At 54.6% G+C, this 18,484-nt stretch overlaps 1 protein-coding gene across 2 annotated transcripts in view; it reads right to left on the reverse strand.

Annotated features, from left to right (window-relative positions):
* CPAMD8 (C3 and PZP like alpha-2-macroglobulin domain containing 8) overlaps nucleotides 1–15,174 on the reverse strand; it is a 65,894-nt gene extending 50,720 nt beyond the window's left edge. For both annotated transcript variants that reach the window (XR_004966674.1, XM_036302680.1), the window contains exons 1-7: nucleotides 14,932–15,174; nucleotides 9,664–9,815; nucleotides 8,026–8,048; nucleotides 4,713–4,878; nucleotides 4,586–4,638; nucleotides 975–992; nucleotides 514–568 (exon numbers count right to left, since the gene is read on the reverse strand). Coding sequence is in view for 1 of the 2 variants with exons in the window: in XM_036302680.1 (XP_036158573.1) it covers nucleotides 514–568; nucleotides 975–992; nucleotides 4,586–4,638; nucleotides 4,713–4,878; nucleotides 8,026–8,048; nucleotides 9,664–9,815; nucleotides 14,932–15,161 (697 nt within the window). In the remaining variant the exon portion in view is untranslated. The remainder of the gene's footprint in view (nucleotides 1–513; nucleotides 569–974; nucleotides 993–4,585; nucleotides 4,639–4,712; nucleotides 4,879–8,025; nucleotides 8,049–9,663; nucleotides 9,816–14,931) is intronic.
* Nucleotides 15,175–18,484: the final 3,310 nt, after the last annotated feature.

The raw sequence follows: 18,484 nt of genomic DNA on the forward strand, positions 1-18,484 counted from the left end.
CAGTGTCACAGAGAAAGGAAAAGAATGCCAGCTTCTCAGCCAAGCAGAGCCTCCGACTCCTCGCTGGGGAAGAGACACCTGGTGCCGGGAGGGTGCCGGGTGGGTGCTGGGTGGGTGCTGGGTGGGAGCTGGATGGGTGCTGGGTGGGTGCTGGGTGGGTGTGGGTGGGTGCTGGGTGGGAGCTGGGTGGGTGCCGGGAGGGTGCTGGGTGGGTGCTGGGTGAGTGCTGGGTGGGTGCTGGGTGGGAGCTGGGTGGGGGGTGATGGCGTGGAAGACCTTCAGTGGGGGGAAGGTTGGGGTGCTGACCAATGAGGCCCCGATGTTCCAGAAAGGTCCCCGTACGGGCAGGTGTGCCCGCTGGATCCCGGGTACAGAGAAACACAGGCAGAGGGTCCTGGACAGCCCACATTCTGTTTCCCTGAAGGATTCTCGCACCTGCCACCCGGAGGTGCAGCCCCAAAGCCAGAAGGTAGAAGGGGAGAAGATGGCGGGGGGGGGGGGGGGGGGAATTACCACAGCAGACCGGCTCCACGTGCCTCCACTCCATCATCCTTGAGCCCCGGGGGTCCTGCGGGGACACACAGTGAACTGAGACGGCTGGCATGTGCCCGGCGTTTGTGTGGGCCTTCTGAGCCCTCTCTCCAAGGCAGGACAAGCATGGAGGGCAGGCCCCATATTAGCCGTTTGCACGGGAGCGAACCAGAAAGAATGAGGGATTTAGAAGGGACCTGTCTGAGGGCAAGGGGGTGCAGGGGGCGGGCTGGGCCTGCCTCGCCATTCAGGGACGACATTAGGACTCTGGGTGCAATCTACAAAGAGATAGGCAGACACATGCTGGGCCGCCCCACAGTGGACCCGGGGACCAGGATGGGCAGGCGGGGAGCGGTGGGTGGGCAGTGGGCGAAGACAGGCCAGGCCTTGCTGAGAGCAGGCTAACCAGGCGAGAGTCAAGCTGGGCAGGGCAGGCCACTCACCAGGATGTAGGCTTCCAGCTGCAACACAGACAGACAGAGGCAGTGAGCTACCCCCCTCCCGAAACCCCCAGCCCTCCGTGCACATTTCGTCTTCGTCCACGCATGGCCTGGTCCCTTGGGACACCCACAGTTGCTGTTATGAGTTGAATTGGTGCCTCCCCACCCCACCAAATTCATAGGTTGGCATCATAGCCTCTGGTTCAGTGGTTCTCAACCTTCCTGATGCCGCGACCCTTTCATACAGTCCCTCATGCTGTGGTGACCCCCAACCATAACATTATTTTTGTTGCTACTTCATAACTGCAATGTTGCTACTGTTATGAATCGTCATGTAAATATCTGACATGCAGGATGTATTTAGGCGACCCCTGTGAAAGGGTCGTTCGCCCCCCAAAGGGTCTCGACCCACAGGTTGAGAACCGCTGCTCTAGTTCCTCAGAATGATTTGGAGATGGTACTTTACAGAGATAATCCACTTAAGATGAGGTCATTAGAATAGGGTCTAATCAAATAGGATGGTGTCCTTATAAGAAAGGGTGGTTTACCCTGGCCGGATGTGGCTCAGCAGTTGAGCATCGACCCAGGAACCAAGAGGTCACTGGTTCAATTCCCGGTCAGGTCAGAATACATGCCCAGGTTTCGGGCTTGATCCCCAGTAGGGGGAGTGCAGGAGGCAGCTGATCGATGCTGTCATCGATGTTTCTATCTCTCTATCGCTCTCCCTCCCTCTCTCTCTAAAAATCAATAAAAACATGTTATGAAAAGGAGGAGGAGGAGAAGGAGAAGGAGAAGGAAGAAAAACCAACCCTGCTGACACCTTGATCTTGGACCCCAGCCTCCAGAACGGGGAGAGAATACACTTGTGTTGAATAAGCCACTTAGCTTACAGCACTTCGTCACAGCAGCCCTAGCAAACTCGCACAGTTGCCATTAGCAGTGAGGGTGGCATGGACAAGCCCTGACTCATGGCCTCTGTGCTCCCTGCTTCCCACCACGGTCCTGCCCTCCTTCCCAGACTTGCTTCCGCCCCTAACCAAGGACGGCTCCTCCAGGGAGCCCTCCTGAAACAGGTGCTTTCATGTCTGAACCCCCAAACACCTGCCTGGAGCCTGGCAGCAAGCCAGTGCTCAGCCATATCAAACCCAACAGTCAACGCCAACTCTGACCACGATGCAGACAGAACTCACCGGTGGAGGTCGCAGCTTGCACAGCTGTTCTTGACCTCGGCTGCGTGCCTTGCCTGATGCCCGTGTGGCCGACCTCGTTAGCTCAGGGCTGCTGTGTGCCTGCATGTGCCCCAGCTGAGCCCAGGGGCCGCTGGAAGCCTTGCACTTTAGATTCAATTTCTTGTGATGTTTGTCCTTGGGCCTCACTCAGCGAGGACCCTTGACCAGCCTCCAGAGGAAAACGGGCAGCCACACAAACCAGAGCTCTTCCCTTCTATTGTGGGTGCCAAGCCCTTCCCAGCAATAACTGCACACGGGGAAGATACCAAGGGGCTGAGCCCCAGCCCCCAGGGAAAACCGTGGGCACAGGCCCCCTCGGATATCTGGGTGCAGGAACTTAGCCCTGTCCGCTCAGAAAGCAAAACACGCACACACCCAGGGCCTGCCACGCTGCCCTGGGAACCCGCTCTGCCCTGGGAACCCGCTCCTGAGGTCCAGCTCAGCCTGAGGAAGGACGCACCGGTGGAAAAGAACAGAAAAGTGTATCAAAATAGTCGATGAAAAGGCACAGAAACTTGGGGTGACGAAAGTTAAGGAAAAGCCGTGTGTACCCACAGAACTGCCCTTCTAGGCTGGCCACCGGCCACTAGGAACTGTGCAGCGTTATTGTCCAGAATATGAACCCCACAGGGGTGGGGGCCCCGCCTGCTCTGCTCAGCAATGTGCCCCAAGCACTCAGTGCTCAAGGACGTGTACCTAGTGCGTGCCCTACACATGCCCTCTCGGGCTCCCTAAGCGGAAGTCGCCCGCAGGCCACGTTCACATCTTTGCTATGCGCACGTGTAGTGCACTTACACCTCTTTCTTCACAATCAGTGCTTTCCTGCAAGCTCCTCCGTGCAGCGGAATGCCAAGGAGAAGCCGAGGAAATACGGAGCCGGGAAAACCACCACTTTGCACTCATCACAGCGAGTTCTGTTTCATGTAATTTTGGAATCGTCTGTGGAAGCTAAACTGGCAGTGAGCGTCTGATGGGTAATCGGGTATGCAAAGAACCTCGGGTCCCCACAGACTACTTATTGGCCACAAAGGGGAAAGACAGACTTTTGGTGGGAGCAACAGGGCAAACTTTACTTAAACCACTGGCTGCACTTACCATCACCAGCAACCAGACACACCATTATAATTTATCGTTAAAATATAACTTCTCATTAAAATAATCTTATAAGTGCATATGTATATAGGTGTATATACAGAGAGAGAGAGAAAGCACATAAATGTAGCAAAATGTCTGTAACTGGCGAATCTAGATCTGTGGTTCTCAAAGTGTGTTCCCTCGTCCAGCAGGAGCATCAACTGGGAACCTGTTAGAAACACAGATTCTTGGGTACCTCCCTAGAAATCAGGGAATCAATAACCGAGTCAATAACTCTAGGGAGGGCTCAGCAATCTGTTTGAGCAAGCCCCCCAAGGCAATCAGACACACACTCAAATTTGAGAGCCACTGCTCCAGATCAGGCCAAATCTGGCCCTCTATTTGTTTGTGTAAATAAAGCTTTATTGGCACCCAGCCACACCCATTTATTTACATCCCAGTATGTCTTTGACAGTCTATGCAACAACAGCAGATCTGAGTAATTGAGACAGAATCCTTCTGCCCCACAGACATGAACATATTTACCACCCGGCCCTTTAAAAGAAAGTTTGCCAATCCCTGGGCTGAATAAAGGGCACATGGGATTTCTCTGTGCTGTTCTTCCAACTTTTTTGTGCATTTGAAGTTATTTCCAAATAAAAAGTTAAAAGAAAATCAATGCCTTCTTCCTGTGAATATGTTTATTTCCAAGGAGAAATGATGGGTTTGATGTGCGGTTATATTTTCTTTCTAATAATGTTAAAAGCAGGGCTAGTAGGATTTCAAATGATAACCCGTTGCTACTTAAATCCTTCATAAGCCTGTGCAGAGGGCACTGGCCACTGCCTGAACCACAGTGCTCCCTTATGGGGCACCTACCATTTTTAAAAATATATATATTTTTTATTGATTTCAGAGAGGAAAGGAAAGGGAGAGAGAGCTAGAAACATCAACGATGAGAGAGAATCATCGATCAGCTGCCTCCCGCACACCCCCACTTGGGATCGAGTCCACAGCCCAGGCACATGCCCTTGACCAGAATCAAACCTGGGACCCTTCAGTCCGCAGGCCGATGCTCTATCCACTGAGCCAAACCAGCGAGGGCCCCACCAGCATTCTTGCCTCCTTCTGTCCCACAGACTTCCCCCGGGCCTCCCAGGAGAAGTGGAGGCCCAGGGAGGGACCAAAATGGGAGGTAAAAACTGTAAGAGGACAGAGGAGAAAAGCCAGTTGCTGAAGGTGGCCCTGGCCAGGGTGTCTCGGGGTGGGGGGGATGGTGTTCTGGGCACAGGGTTTAGAAGCAAATCTCACCTTCTCACTGATGGGCCTCAGGTCTGGGGTGACGGTGAAGACGCTGATGAGCACTGGGAGGAAGGAGAGAGACGTGTAGCAGCTCCAGGCCATGGCCGACCCCTCCCCCGCCCGCACCGGCGCCCACCTCGGTGCTGGGGCCTGTACACTGGCTTGTCGGTCTGGATGAACACGGAGGCTCCCCGGGCATCCACGGTCACGGAGGTCTGGTTGTGGAAGAGGGTGCCCGCCTCTTCCTGCCAGCTTCGGCCCCACACCTTCAGGAGGGCCTGGCCCCGGAGGCCCGCGGGCACCTGCACGCAGAGCATTGGAAATGGGGTGTCACCCTGGAGGGGGCCTAGGTGTTGGGAAAGCAGCGTGGAGGTCTAGGGTGGGGGTGCTCACCTGTGATGACTGTGCCCCCCAGGGGACGTTTGGCAGTTTCTGGAGAAGGTTTTTGGGTGTCACAGCTGGGGGTAGGGTATCTAGTGGGTGGAGGCCAGGATGCTGCTCAACAGACTAGAGCAGTGATGGCGAACCTTTTGAGCTCGGCGTGTCAGCATTTTGAAAAACCCTAACTTAACTCTGGTGCCGTGTCACATATAGACATTTTTTGATATTTGCAACCATAGTGAAACAAAGACATATTTTTGATATTTATTTTATATATTTAAATGCCATTTAACAAAGAAAAATCAACCAAAAAAATGAGTTCGTGTGTCACCTCTGACATGCGTGTCATAGGTTCGCCATCGCTGGACTAGAGACTCCCAAACGGGTCCTGGATCGTCGCACTTAGAATAGCACTGGGTGAGCATTTCTCAGCTTGGGTTAGGGGTGGGGAGGATTCTGCGCCCCACCCCGCCTCACCCCAGAGGACACTGGCTGTGTCTGGAGATGTTTCTAGTTGTCTTAACGGCGATGAGGGTGCTACCGGCCTCTAGTGGGTTAAGACCCCCCTGCCCCCCCTCCCAGAATTACACGATCCTTCGCTGGTCTCCTGTACAAACCCACAGCATCTATCCTGGGAGGAGGCCCTTCTTGTGTGCGGTGGCAGGGGACCGCACACACTAGTAACTTTAACCCCTGCCCGGGGCTGCCCTATTTTCTGATGCGGCACACTGTTGCCATCTGGGGCTGGTTTGTTCTCTGGGGCGGGGAGGTCCTGGGCACCTGGGTGTTGAACGGCCTCCCTGGTCTCTAGATGCCAGTAGCAACCGCCCACCACTGTTGTGACACCCATAAATGTCTCCAGGCATTGCCAAGTGTCACAGAGGGAAGGGCGTAACGTCCTCCGGAGAAGCGCTCCCTCGAAGGAGGGGCTATAACTGCCCTCCGCGCCACCGCACGAAGGACACACCCGCCTCGGACTTCATTCTGATCACGGCACGGGGCACGTTATAATTAAGAATGAGCCTCAATTTAGTCCATTCATTCAGGGACCCCTGAGCATCTGATAAAAGTTAGGGACTAGCTAACTCAGTAAATGCCTACAATGTCAGTGCTTACAAACCCCTAGAAATCAAGGACTCCAGTTTCAAAACCCACGCCAGAGAATTCCCTACAGTGTAGTTTCGTATGTAAAATCATTTTTAAATAACAATATTCAATGCCGACAAGGCTGTGGGAAATTTGGTCTCTAATGTATGGCAGGCGGTGCTGTGGGCAGGCAATGCTGCATCTCCTACCACCCTGGCCAGGTAGCTCTGCTGGTTACAGCACCATCCCAATGCACAAAGGTTGCAGGTTCGATCCCCAGTCGGGACACATACAAGAAGCAACCAATGAGTGCATAAATGGGTGGAACAACAAATCGATGTGTGTGTGTGTGTGTGTGTGTGTCTCTCTCTCCCCTCCTCTCTCTCTAAGTTCAATCTATCAATAAATAAGTTGTTTAAAAACTAAAATAAAACAAAGCAGGACCGAGAAACAGGCCTAGATCCTGACCTGGTAACTCTTTTTCAGAGTGTTTAGCCAAAGGCAGGCACCCGGCATGCTAACAGCTTTACACACAAAGATGCTTGGGTTACATTATCAAAACCCTAAAAACAATTTTTAAAGATCTAAATATGTACAAGGTGAGAGCTTTGTAAATTACTACAGTTGACCTTTGAACACTTGAATTGCAGATTTTTTTCAATAAATATTGGCCTTCCATATCTGGGTTTTGCATCCGTGGATTCAACCAACCACTGGGTGAAAACAGAATTTTTGATCTGGGGTTGGGAATCAACGGATGCAGAAGGCTGACTGACTGTATGCATTATTCTACACCATCCTATCTAATAAAGAGGGAATATGCTAATTGACCCTCACATCATCACAAAGATGGCGGTGCCCACAGCCACAAGATGGCCGGCAGGGGAGGGCAGTTATGGGCGACCAGGCCAGCAGGGGAGGGCAGTTGGGGGTGATTGGTCCGGCAGGGGAGCAGTTTGGCATCAATTAGGCTGGCAGGGGAGTGTTTAGAGCAGGGGTGGGCAACTTTTTGACTCGAGGGCCACAATGGGTTCTTAAACTGGACTGGAGGGCCGGAACAAAAGCATGGATGGAGTGTTTGTGTGAACTAATATAAATTCAAAGTAAACATCATTACATAAAAGGATACGGTCTCTTTTTTTTTTTAGTTTTATTCATTTCAAAAGGGCCGGATCTGGCCCTCGGGCCGTAGTTTGCCCACGGCTGGTTTAGGGGGTGATCAGGCTGGCAGGCAGAAGTGGTTAGGGGCAGTCAGGCAGGCAGGCAGGCAAGCGGTTGGGAGCCAGTAGTCCCAGATTGTGACAGGGATGTCCGACCTAAACTAGCAGTCGGACATCCCCTGAGGGGTCCTAGATTGGCAAGGGTGCAGTCTGGGCTGAGGGACCCCCCCCACCCCCCAGTGCATGAATTTCATGCACCAGGACTCTAGTTTTATATAAAGGACTTAAGCATCCTCGGATTTTGGTATCTGCAGGGAGTTCTGAAACCAATTCTTTTCAAATACTAAGAGAATGACTATAGTTAAGTTTTGGGGGAGTCAAAAGTTATACACAGATTTTCCACTGCATGGGGGGAGTGGCACTGGTAACCCCCTCATCATTCAAGGAGCAACTGTACATAAAAGGGATGTAATAAGATGCTGTTTACAACAGGATGCAAAATACAATTATAGAGACTTTGACACATGAAAATATGTTTATACAAGGTGTTTAGACAAAGCAACAGGAAACACCGTGGTGTATACCCTTTAATTGCAACTATGAAAAAATGTGCTCAAGGAGACAAGGATTTGCAGGAAACGTGAAAAAGTGAAAAGTATAGGGAAGGGGATTATGGGTGACTTCTCCTTTTCTAAATTTTTTCCTCATCAATCATTGTTTTTCTCAGTGATTTTTTCTCAAAACACATGCAACATTTCTTGTTCCATCCAATTCAATTTATTTCCAAGGTAGGGTTTATGATTTCAAAAGTTCATAGCTTACCTTGAGTTTGATTGTTCCTTTATCTAAAAAAAATGAAAACGGTTAAATCAGAAGCTGTGTTTTCCTGCCCAACCTCCCTGGCCTGCAGCCTCACAAACAGGGGTTTCTCAAGCCGGAGGGATTTTCTGTGAACAAGCATATACGCTGGGTCACACTGGTCTGGCTTGGGCTGGGCTGGGCCGGGCTTGCCAAACTGGCGAGAGTTGAAGGCCGGAGGGAATGGACAAAGCTGAGCTGTTCAGGGGAAAGTTGGCCGGCCTGCATACTTGATTCACTTCACCCCTGGCCTCTGCCCAAGGTAAGCCGTGAGGGGAGCAAAGAGAAACTCCAGGGAAGAGGAACAGGAGAAAGAAGACGAGACTGAGGTTCCCAGAGGACCTTGCTTGAGTGAATCTGACTGGTCTCCCATCGCCTCTCTCCTCTACCCAAATGGAGTCGTTTGCTGTTCTGACACCTCTTAGGATTTACTGGCCTTCGGGGCTTATTTAGACATCTACTGTTCCTGCCTCCCAGAATGAATCCCCCCTCCCCTTTCCACCCCACCCCTTTTCCTTGCTAGCCAAACCCTGATTTCCTTGTAAGAACCACCTGACCAGCTCCCAGTCCATGTCATTGGTGGAGCTCTGTGCAAATCTGCATAGGCCTTTGCCCTTATCACAGGGATTGGCTCAGGGTTGAGCACCCGATGGCCCAAGACAGGCCAACCAGCAGAGGCCTTGCCCCTGGCTACAGGGACTGGGTCTGAGTTGAGGATATGACCCAAGATGCACCACTCAGAGGGAATCCTGGGAACCCCACCACCACTGCCTCTGAGCTTTGAGGAGACAGGGGCCCATCCAGAAGTGTGGACAGGAGATGGCCAGTAATGTCCGTGGGCTTTCTAGTTAGGAGAGGCCCTAAAACTCTGCCGCTGAAACCAACCTGAGTTGGGTTTCGGGGATGACCCCCGGAGAGGAACAGGGGCTGCCTGCACTCCTCCAGCCCACCCAATCCCTTCTCCTAGTTTCCACTCCTGGTCGGCCTCCCCGTGTCCCCGCAGAGGACAGGGGCTGCCCCACTAGAGCCCCAGCACATCCTGTCTCCTGCGGCTGCATCCTGCCCATGCTCCATGTGAGCAATGAGTCACCTGCCCTACCAGACTGGGAGCCCCTGAGGCAGGGCCAGGAGGCAGCGCTGTCGCTGGCTGGCGTTTTGTTCTCTGCAATTTACCAAGGAAACTGTGGGAGAGGCTGGCTGAGGGCCTAAGCTCCGCCCAGCTGGGAGCCCAGGTCTGGGTCCAGCACCACTTGGGGTGGTGTGGGGGAGGGGCGCAAAGCTCAAGAAAAGGTCTGATTTGGGCCCCATCCCACCTCTAGCCAAAGCTGACAGGAAAGGGTTCCTGACTCCATCCATATCTGCACCCAAAGAACCTGGACTCGGATTCCCCATTCTGGGGAGGTGGCTGCCCCTCCGGGGCCTTACTCTCTTCATCTGAGAAATGGGGAGAACTCAACCTGCCCGCCCTCCCTGCCAGGGCTCTAGGGAGGTGGGTTGGGAGGAAGCAAAGCAAGGCCCACCCTGCCCAAGCCCTGAAGGCCAGCAAACGGCTCCACGGTGCGAAGGGAGGGGAAGCCCCCATCAGAGAGCCCAGAGACCTACCTAGCATGGCTCCCTGGCTCCATGCCACTGCCTCGCCCTGGGCCACCAACTGAGCCTGGACCATGACTTCCCTTGGGGAGTTAAAGATGGTCACGCTGATGACTTCCTCCACCCCCGAGCGGAAGACGGAGGGCGCCGTGATCAAATAGCCCCTGCAGGAGAGGAGAACCGTGGTGAAGGCCAAGGGCTGTCTGACCACCCCTGGCCTCCCTGCCACCCTGGCAGGGTCAGGGTGCACCCCAGGCTGACTCCACCTATTCCTGACCCTGAAAGCACGGTCACGTCATGCATCTGTATTCCCCTCAAACTGTGGGCTCCTGAAAACCATGGACTGGCTTGTTCGCCTCTGAGGCCGTCACTGGGTAACTCACCTCTGAGGCCCTCACTGGGTAACTCATTTCTGAGGCCCTCACTGGGTAACTCACCTCTGAGGCCCTCATTGGGTAACTCACCTCTGAGGCCCTCACTGGGTAACTCACCTCTGAGGCTCTCACTGGGTAACTCACCTCTGAGGCTCTCACTGGGTAACTCATTTCTGAGGCCCTCACTGGGTAACTCACCTCTGAGGCCCTCACTGGGTAACTCACCTCTGAGGCTCTCACTGGGTAACTCACCTCTGAGGCTCTCACTGGGTAACTCACCTCTGAGGCTCTCACTGGGTAACTCATTTCTGAGGCCCTCACTGGGTAACTCACCTCTGAGGCCCTCACTGGGTAACTCACCTCTGAGGCTCTCACTGGGTAACTCACCTCTGAGGCCCTCACTGGGTAACTCATTTCTGAGGCCCTCACTGGGTAACTCACCTCTGAGGCCCTCACTGGGTAACTCACCTCTGAGGCCCTCACTGGGTAACTCACCTCTGAGGCCCTCACTGGGTAACTCACCTCTGAGGCCCTCACTGGGTAACTCACCTCTGAGGCCCTCACTGGGTAACTCACCTCTGAGGCCCTCACTGGGTAACTCACCTCTGAGGCCCTCACTGGGTAACTCACCTCTGAGGCCCTCACTGGGTAACTCACCTCTGAGGCCCTCACTGGGTAACTCACCTCTGAGGCCCTCACTGGGTAACTCACCTCTGAGGCCCTCACTGGGTAACTCACCTCTGAGGCCCTCACTGGGTAACTCACCTCTGAGGCCCTCACTGGGTAACTCACCTCTGAGGCCCTCACTGGGTAACTCACCTCTGAGGCCCTCACTGGGTAACTCACCTCTGAGGCCCTCACTGGGTAACTCACCTCTGAGGCCCTCACTGGGTAACTCACCTCTGAGGCCCTCACTGGGTAACTCACCTCTGAGGCCCTCACTGGGTAACTCACCTCTGAGGCCCTCACTGGGTAACTCACCTCTGAGGCCCTCACTGGGTAACTCACCTCTGAGGCCCTCACTGGGTAACTCACCTCTGAGGCCCTCACTGGGTAACTCACCTCTGAGGCCCTCACTGGGTAACTCACCTCTGAGGCCCTCACTGGGTAACTCACCTCTGAGCCCTCACTGGGTAACTCACCTCTGAGCCCTCACTGGGTAACTCATTTCTGAGGCTCTCACTGGGTAACTCACCTCTGAGGCCCTCACTGGGTAACTCACCTCTGAGGCCCTCACTGGGTAACTCACCTCTGAGCCCTCACTGGGTAACTCACCTCTGAGCCCTCACTGGGTAACTCACCTCTGAGGCCCTCACTGGGTAACTCACCTCTGAGCCCTCACTGGGTAACTCACCTCTGAAGCTCTCACTGGGTAACTCACCTCTGAGGCCCTCACTGGGTAACTCACCTCTGAGGCCCTCACTGGGTAACTCATTTCTGAAGCTCTCACTGGGTAAGCATCTGGCCTCTCTGAATCCACCCAGTGCCACACCCCCCTTCGAGCTCTGCATTCTGGCCCCTGGCCTTTTCTCTGCCATCGGACGTTTGCACATGCCACGCGCCCAGTCTGAGGTGCTCTTCCTGCAGGCTAAGGGGCAGGACGCTGCTTCATCCTCACAGCCACTCTGTGAGGAGTGTGCGCATCTCCCATTCACAGTGTCAGAAATTAAGTCCTGGAGCAGCCAAGTCATGTGCCCGCATCCGTGAGGCGCCAGGATTTGAACCCAGACAGTGAGGCTCCGGAACCCAATGGGAAGAAGTAAGGAGCTTCCCACAGAGTTAATTTTAAGAACGAACCCCTAAAACCAGACTGAATGGCCCAACACAGGCAAAGCTTCGCGAACAATGGAATCAAAACATCCCTCTCTTTTTAAAAATCCTCCACTTGATTTTGCAGACGGGAGAGCTGATCTTGCAGAAGGAGAAAGAATGTGCACCAGGTCACACAGCCAGAGAGGAGAGGGCCCTGGGTGCCTTTATGGCTGAGTCCCAGGCCTCCCCACCCGCGTTCCTGCCTCCTCGTGTTCTGCAACTTTCCACCGAACATCACAAAAGCTCGTCCATAACCACGGGGCCTGTTCATAAGGCAACAAGGGCCCAGAGCGCCAGCAGCAAAGGCAGTACAATTCCAACTGAGCAGAACTATGGACACTAGAAAGAAATAGGCAAAAGGGAAAACTCTGGGCTAGGCATTTCTCAAAATCCTCTCTGAGACAACCCGACACACACACGCAGAAAGATGAATTTAGACCCTTACCGCACATCCAACGCTAAGATGGATTCAATGTGGGTCAGACACTAAATGTAAAACTATAAAAGCACTAGAAGAAAACATAGGCGAAGGCTCTGCAAACTTGTGTTAGGCAAAGATTTCATGAATAAGGTACCTAAAAGCACAATCCCAATGCATCAAAGAAATCACTGATAAACTGGACTTCATTACAACTTCAGGAGAAGTTTGGCATATCGAAAGACACACGGGTTCCCGCAGCACTAACCCTAGGAGTCCGCTGTGCTCTGTCTGGCTCAGACAATGACCAGAGTTCACGCAGCCTGGATTCCTACATGGACTGTCCAACTACAGGACTGACCACAGCCTGCAAGGATCTCGGGGACTTGCCCTCTACTATATGACTCCAGCACTTATAAGAGTGGCCAGAGACCCTAGCTTCGATGGTGCACTGGCCAGACCCAGCAATGACTGGAGTAGTGACCATAGGGTCCCCTGTTCTGTCCGACTCCAGCACCAACAAGTGCCTGCCAACTGGATTCCTGAGTGCAGTGTTTGGCCCCAGCCACGCACAGAGCGTGCATTGACCCTGGGTATGCAACTATACCTTCTGGAGCATGCAATGACCCTGGGTCTCATGGATGTCCAGATCCGGCACTGACCCGAATGTGTACTGACCACGGATCTTACGTATTCTGTCCGACTCCAGCACCCAACAGAGTATGCAGTGATGCCGGGAATGGACATGTACCATCTCGAGCAGGAAGACCCTTGCTTCGTATGTGATGTGTCGTGTCTGGCTCCTGCACTGACAAGAGGGTGCAAAGACCCTGAGCTCCCCTGTGCAGTGCTGGCCTCAGTGCACAGCGCATGCAATGATCCCGAGTCCTGCACTGTGTCCAGAGCACACAGTCACCCGAGGGGCGAGCTGCTACCCTCTAACTCCAGCACTGACTCGGGCGTGCAGTGGCCCTGAACTCCTATGGGTCCTGTCTCGCTGCCGCACTGGATGTGGCCTCGCTTAGGACGGAGTCTTTCCGTCCAGCTCCCAGCTGATCCCTGAGGCCTCCCACCTGGCGTGTGCTGAGTGTGGAAGAGCACCTGGGAAATACACAATCCACATGTTTGTTTTCCTCGGTCGCCTGTAGAGCCCTCATCCAGGTCCCCGTTAGCATCTTCACCCAAAGGCCCAGAGGGCCTGCTGGGACCAGATGCGTTTTCCCTGAGGGCCAGGAGCTGCGCCTGGCAGTGTGCTCGCCAGCCAACCACCGTCGGCCCTGGCATCTGAGCCGACACTGGCTTCTCATTCTTTAGACCTGGGAAAGGCGGTGTTTGGGAAAGTGCCCTTTATTTCAATGAGGCATGTGGCCCGCTGGCCGCGAGTTTGACATGCTTGGGTAGACGGTGTTGGTCTTGCAAATCCATGCTGCTTTCTGGGGCTAGAGATTTCTCCTGAAAAAAAAGCCAACAACGTGGGACACTATCCAAGGCTTTTCCTAAAACGAGGTCCTTCAGGATGGTGGGCCGAGGCCTGGAGGCCAACTGATCTGGAACCACAAGTCAGTCGCTGTGTCTCCCGGCGTGGGGGTTCTGTTTTACCCAACAGTGGTGAGATCCCAGGGCTAATTCAGTCAAACTCTGTTTAAAACCCTTCCACGAAGGGCCTCTGGTCCTTCTAAGGCAGGATCTCTCCTTTAGGGCTGTGTCATGCTGTGTGTGGGGGGCTGATCTGTATGGGGGGCAGCGTCCCTAGCCCCTACCCAGTAGGTTCCAGCAGCACTGCCTGCCCCTGGATGTGACAAGGCCCAAATGCCTCTGGACAATGCTGAATGGCCCCGAGGGGACACAGATCGCCCTCTGGCTGAGAGCTGATATTCTAAAAGGTGTCCATCAGCACAAAAGTCTGCTGGGTCCCAACTTCACAAGGTCCAGGGGAGGGAACCCCATTGCTCGAAGCCAGCATGCTGTCTTACTTTTCAAACTGTGATCTCAGAGGAGCAGTCCGCACACCCCACCCCCTTCCCTGGAGACCTGATTCTGGGAACTCCTGAAGGAGGGCTGCTTGCAAAGCACCTCGGAAAGGCCGAGCTGGACCAAGCGGCTGAGCTGGGGCAGCAGGAGGCAGCCCCCCTGAACCCACAGCCTTGCAGGGCTCACCCGAACTTGGCAGGTCTGGAAAGATTCCCTAGGGAGCCAGCTCCTGGGAAAGTCTCCTTAGCAGCCAGTGAAGTCACCTCCTCCCGTGTCAATCCCCCAGAAGCTCTGTAAGTGAACTCCAAGAAAAATGTGGAAGCCAAACAAACACTTCCTCCCCCACCACCACGCCCTGCCTAGGAAAACGAACTTTCTCCCATTTCTCAGCCAAAACGCGAACCTCTTACCTTCATGCCAGGGGCAACTTGAAATCGCCACCCCAGACGACAGCCACGGCCACCCAAGGGGGCAGCGTCTGCAGCCAGAGCTCTGGGAAGTCCCTGTACCTCCAGGGGCCCCTGCCGAAGTCTCAGAGTGCCCCCTTCCCCAGTCCGACCCGTACGTACTGGGGGACAAGAAGCTAGGTCCCACCAGCGCGGAGGCTGTGTGGCCTTGGACGGGTCGCTGCACCTCTCTGAGCCAGTCTCTGGGACTCCCACCCCCGGAGGCAGCCAGCCTCCTCGGTCGCCCGGGGCTACTCACGGGGCCCGGGGGCGGGCGGCGTGCACGCTGTCCCTCGGCGACAGAAGCAGCAGGAGCCTGAGCAGCGGCCCAAGCAGGGCGCCCCACATTTTCGGGCTCCGCGGAGACGCCGCACCCAGGGAGGGGGCCGGGACGGGGTTGGACCGGAGCCAGGGTCCGAGCGACCCTGTCCCCGCTGCGCCGTCGGGGACCCTTTGTTCCCAGCCCCCGCGCCGTGCGCCCGGCGCCATGCGCCCTGCTCCGCGCCCGGCCAGGCTTGGGCAGCGGGGACCAGCCCCCTACCCGGACCCGCCTCGGCCCGGCCCGCCCCGCGCGCCCCGCCCTCGCCCCGCCCCTGAACTCATCCCATCCACCGACTCTCCCCACAGCCTCCCGGACCCGCCCCTTGCCCGGATGCACCCCCAGACCCGCCCATCCCCTTCCCCTAGTCGACCCGAACTGTCCCCCACCCCCTCCCGAACCTGGCCCAATATCCTCTCCAAACCGGCCCCCTCCCTGGACTGTACCCCCATCCACCCTGCCGGTCCGCCCCCCAGCCGCCCACCCATGGCACGGTGGACCCGTCCCCGCCCCTGCGCAGGGGTGCTGCGTCTCTGTGCCCTCTTCATCCCCCGCTATGCTGGGCCCGCTGTGACCTCTCCAACTCCCCCTTTCCCCACCCCTCACCTGGAGGTTGAGGAGTAGAGCCCTTTGGAGAAGCTAAGGCTGGCTAGAGGGCCAACCTTCCAGATTCAGGCCCCTGATTGCCTTCCTCACTTCTGCCCTCGCAGCACCGCAGCGTCTGCAAATCCCCTGGGCCAGCCCCTCCCCCTCTCAGTCTTCTTTCCCCTCTGCACACAGCAGGGGTGGGCCAGCACCCCTTCCTCTTTGAGGGCAGCGTGTCCCCTCCTGCCCCTCCCAGTGTCACCAGCTCAAAGATGGTCCCCCTGTTGTAGGTCCCTCTGGTGGGGACAATGCCTTTCGATGTCATGTTCAAGTCCTCTCCCCACTCCCTCCAGTATCGCCCACCCCAGCTGGCCTGAGGCCTCTTTAGTGTTTAACGGGACCAAGTCCAAACTTGGGGCTGCCCTGAGGCTGCCTGATGGCCCAGCCTCATTCACCCTAGTTCCTCCTGCACCCTGTGCTGACCCCACCGCCTGCCTTTGTTGGAACTCCGCCCCTCCACCCGCCTCCAGCGCCTGCTCAGCTCCTGCTCCATCCCAGAACCCTCTCTGCTCCCAGGCTGGTGGGCTCTCCAGCCTCCTCTCCCAGCCTCCCCCAGCCTCCTCTCCCAGCCTCCCCCAGCCTCCCCCATAGGCTTTGGACCAAGCCCTGGGCAGGCAGTGGGACACACAGCATCTGCCATAGCAGATGATGGAGGAGGCAGTGCAGGAACCGGCCTAGATGAGGGAATAGCGGGGCAGTGGCGGTGCTGAGAGACCAGAAGGAGGTGCCAGCCTACAAGCACGGTCCCCACAGCCACCAAGCAGGGTCTTCTAGTAAAACCCTCAGAGCTCACGTCAGCGCCCCCCAGGGACCCCCTAACCAGAGGGGAAACAGACATGCCTGGGTGCGGGAGCAGCTGTGAGGTGTGAAGCTCACTGCCTGGGAGGGCACAGCTACCCTGTCACTGGGGCAGCAGCCAGTGACATTAATGAAGTTAAAACTTCATGTGACCTCTGACTCCACTAACAGGAAAAGGCTGTGACCAAGGTGACACAGCCAAGCAGCTGCGTCGTTAGGGGCCGTGAGTAACCAGAAGCAGCCTGCATGACCATCCACAGGACAAGATGAAGGAGGTGCCACATGTGAGCCCACAAGGCAGGGAAAGTGAGGTGCAGAGAGATGGGAAGGGGCGGACAGACCCATGGAGAAGAATGCAGGGAGGGAATTGCAACAAGACCCAAGGGTTTTCACCTCCTGTGGTCTGGGGAGCATGGCCAGGTGCTGAGGGTGGGGGTGGCTGCCCTCACCCTGTGTCCCCGAGGCCCCAGCGAGTGAGGACTAGAGCTGCTGGCTCGGTGGAGGAGCAGAGATCTCTGCACACAGCCCGTGAGCGCCCACTCCCAGGGCTGTGAGGGAGGCTCCTCTTCCGGCCTTACCCGATCTCAGCAAAGAGCACAGCAGAGCAATGTCTTCTCAAGGACTTCCAGGTGTCCAGAAAAGAGCAACAGCTCGCAGGGAAAGTTGCTCGGGAAAAGGATGCAAACGCTGCTGAGAATCTCCGAGGAGCAGGGAAGCACCTTGGGGACGCCTTTACAGATGGAGGAAAATCAGGCGGATCTGCCCAGCACTCTCCCTGATGCACGTGGAGAGGAACATGCATTCGCCCTCCTCGACAATGGCTGTAATGTCTTGGGGTGTGTGTGTGTGTGTGTGTGTGTATGCACATGTGTGTCTGTGTGTGTGTGTACACACCATACATGTTCTTGGTCCAGTAGAAGCATGGGAGGAAGAGCACAGGATGAATTTCTGTAACACGTTACCATAAGTTTGATGGCTTAAACAATAGGACTGTAGACAGCCTACAGGATGGGACAAAATATTTGCAAAGCATATATCTGGTGAGGGATTACTATCCAGAATATGTAAAGAGTGCCCACAATCCAACAACAAGAAGAAGCATATAACCCAATTCAACAACAGGCAAAGGCTCTGAACAGACATTTCTCCAAAGAAAATCTAAGCATGGTGAATAAGCACATGAAACATCACTAATCAGTAGGGAAAATCAAATTAAAACCACCATGAGATACCACTTCACACCTACACAATGGTATTATTTTTTAAAAAATAGACAATAACAAGTGTTGGCAAGGATGTGGAGAAATTGGGACTCGTGTGCACGCTCATGGAGATGTAAAATGGTGCAGCCACTGTGGAAACAGTCTGGCAGGGCCTCCAAAAGTGGAACATAGAATCACTATATGATCTAGTTGTTCCACTTTGGGGTTTATGCCCAAAAGACAGACTATAAATAAGCACTGGAGAAAGCCGAGAGACATACGAAAACATGCTCAAAGACACTAATCATCCGAGAGATGCAAATCAAAACAACAATGAGGTGCCATCTCACACCTGTCAGAATGGCTATCATCAACAAACAAGTGCTGGCAAGGATGTGGAGAAAAAGGAACCCTACTTCACTGCTGGGGGAATGCAGACTGGTGCAGCCACTGTGGAAGACAGTATGGAGTTTCCTCAAAAAGTTAAAAATGGAACTCCCATTTGACCCAGTGATCCCACTTCTAGAACTATAGCCCAAGAAACCAGAAACACCCATCAGAAAGGATATATGCACCCCTATGTTCATAGCAACACAATTCACCATAGCTAAGATTTGGAAACAACTTAAGTGCCCATCAGCAGATGAATGGATTAAAAAAACGACGGTATATCTACATAATGGAATATTACACCGCTATAAAAAAGAAGGAACTTTTACCATTTGCAACAGCATGGATGGAACTGGAGAGCATTATGCTAAGCGAAATAAGCCAGTTGGAGAAAGACAAATATCACGTGATCTCACTCATATGTGGGATATAATGATCAACATAATTTGATGAACAAG

The sequence above is a fragment of the Myotis myotis genome, unplaced genomic scaffold, assembly GCF_014108235.1.
Source record: "Myotis myotis isolate mMyoMyo1 unplaced genomic scaffold, mMyoMyo1.p scaffold_m19_p_32, whole genome shotgun sequence".
NCBI classification, from domain to species: domain Eukaryota; kingdom Metazoa; phylum Chordata; class Mammalia; order Chiroptera; family Vespertilionidae; genus Myotis; species Myotis myotis.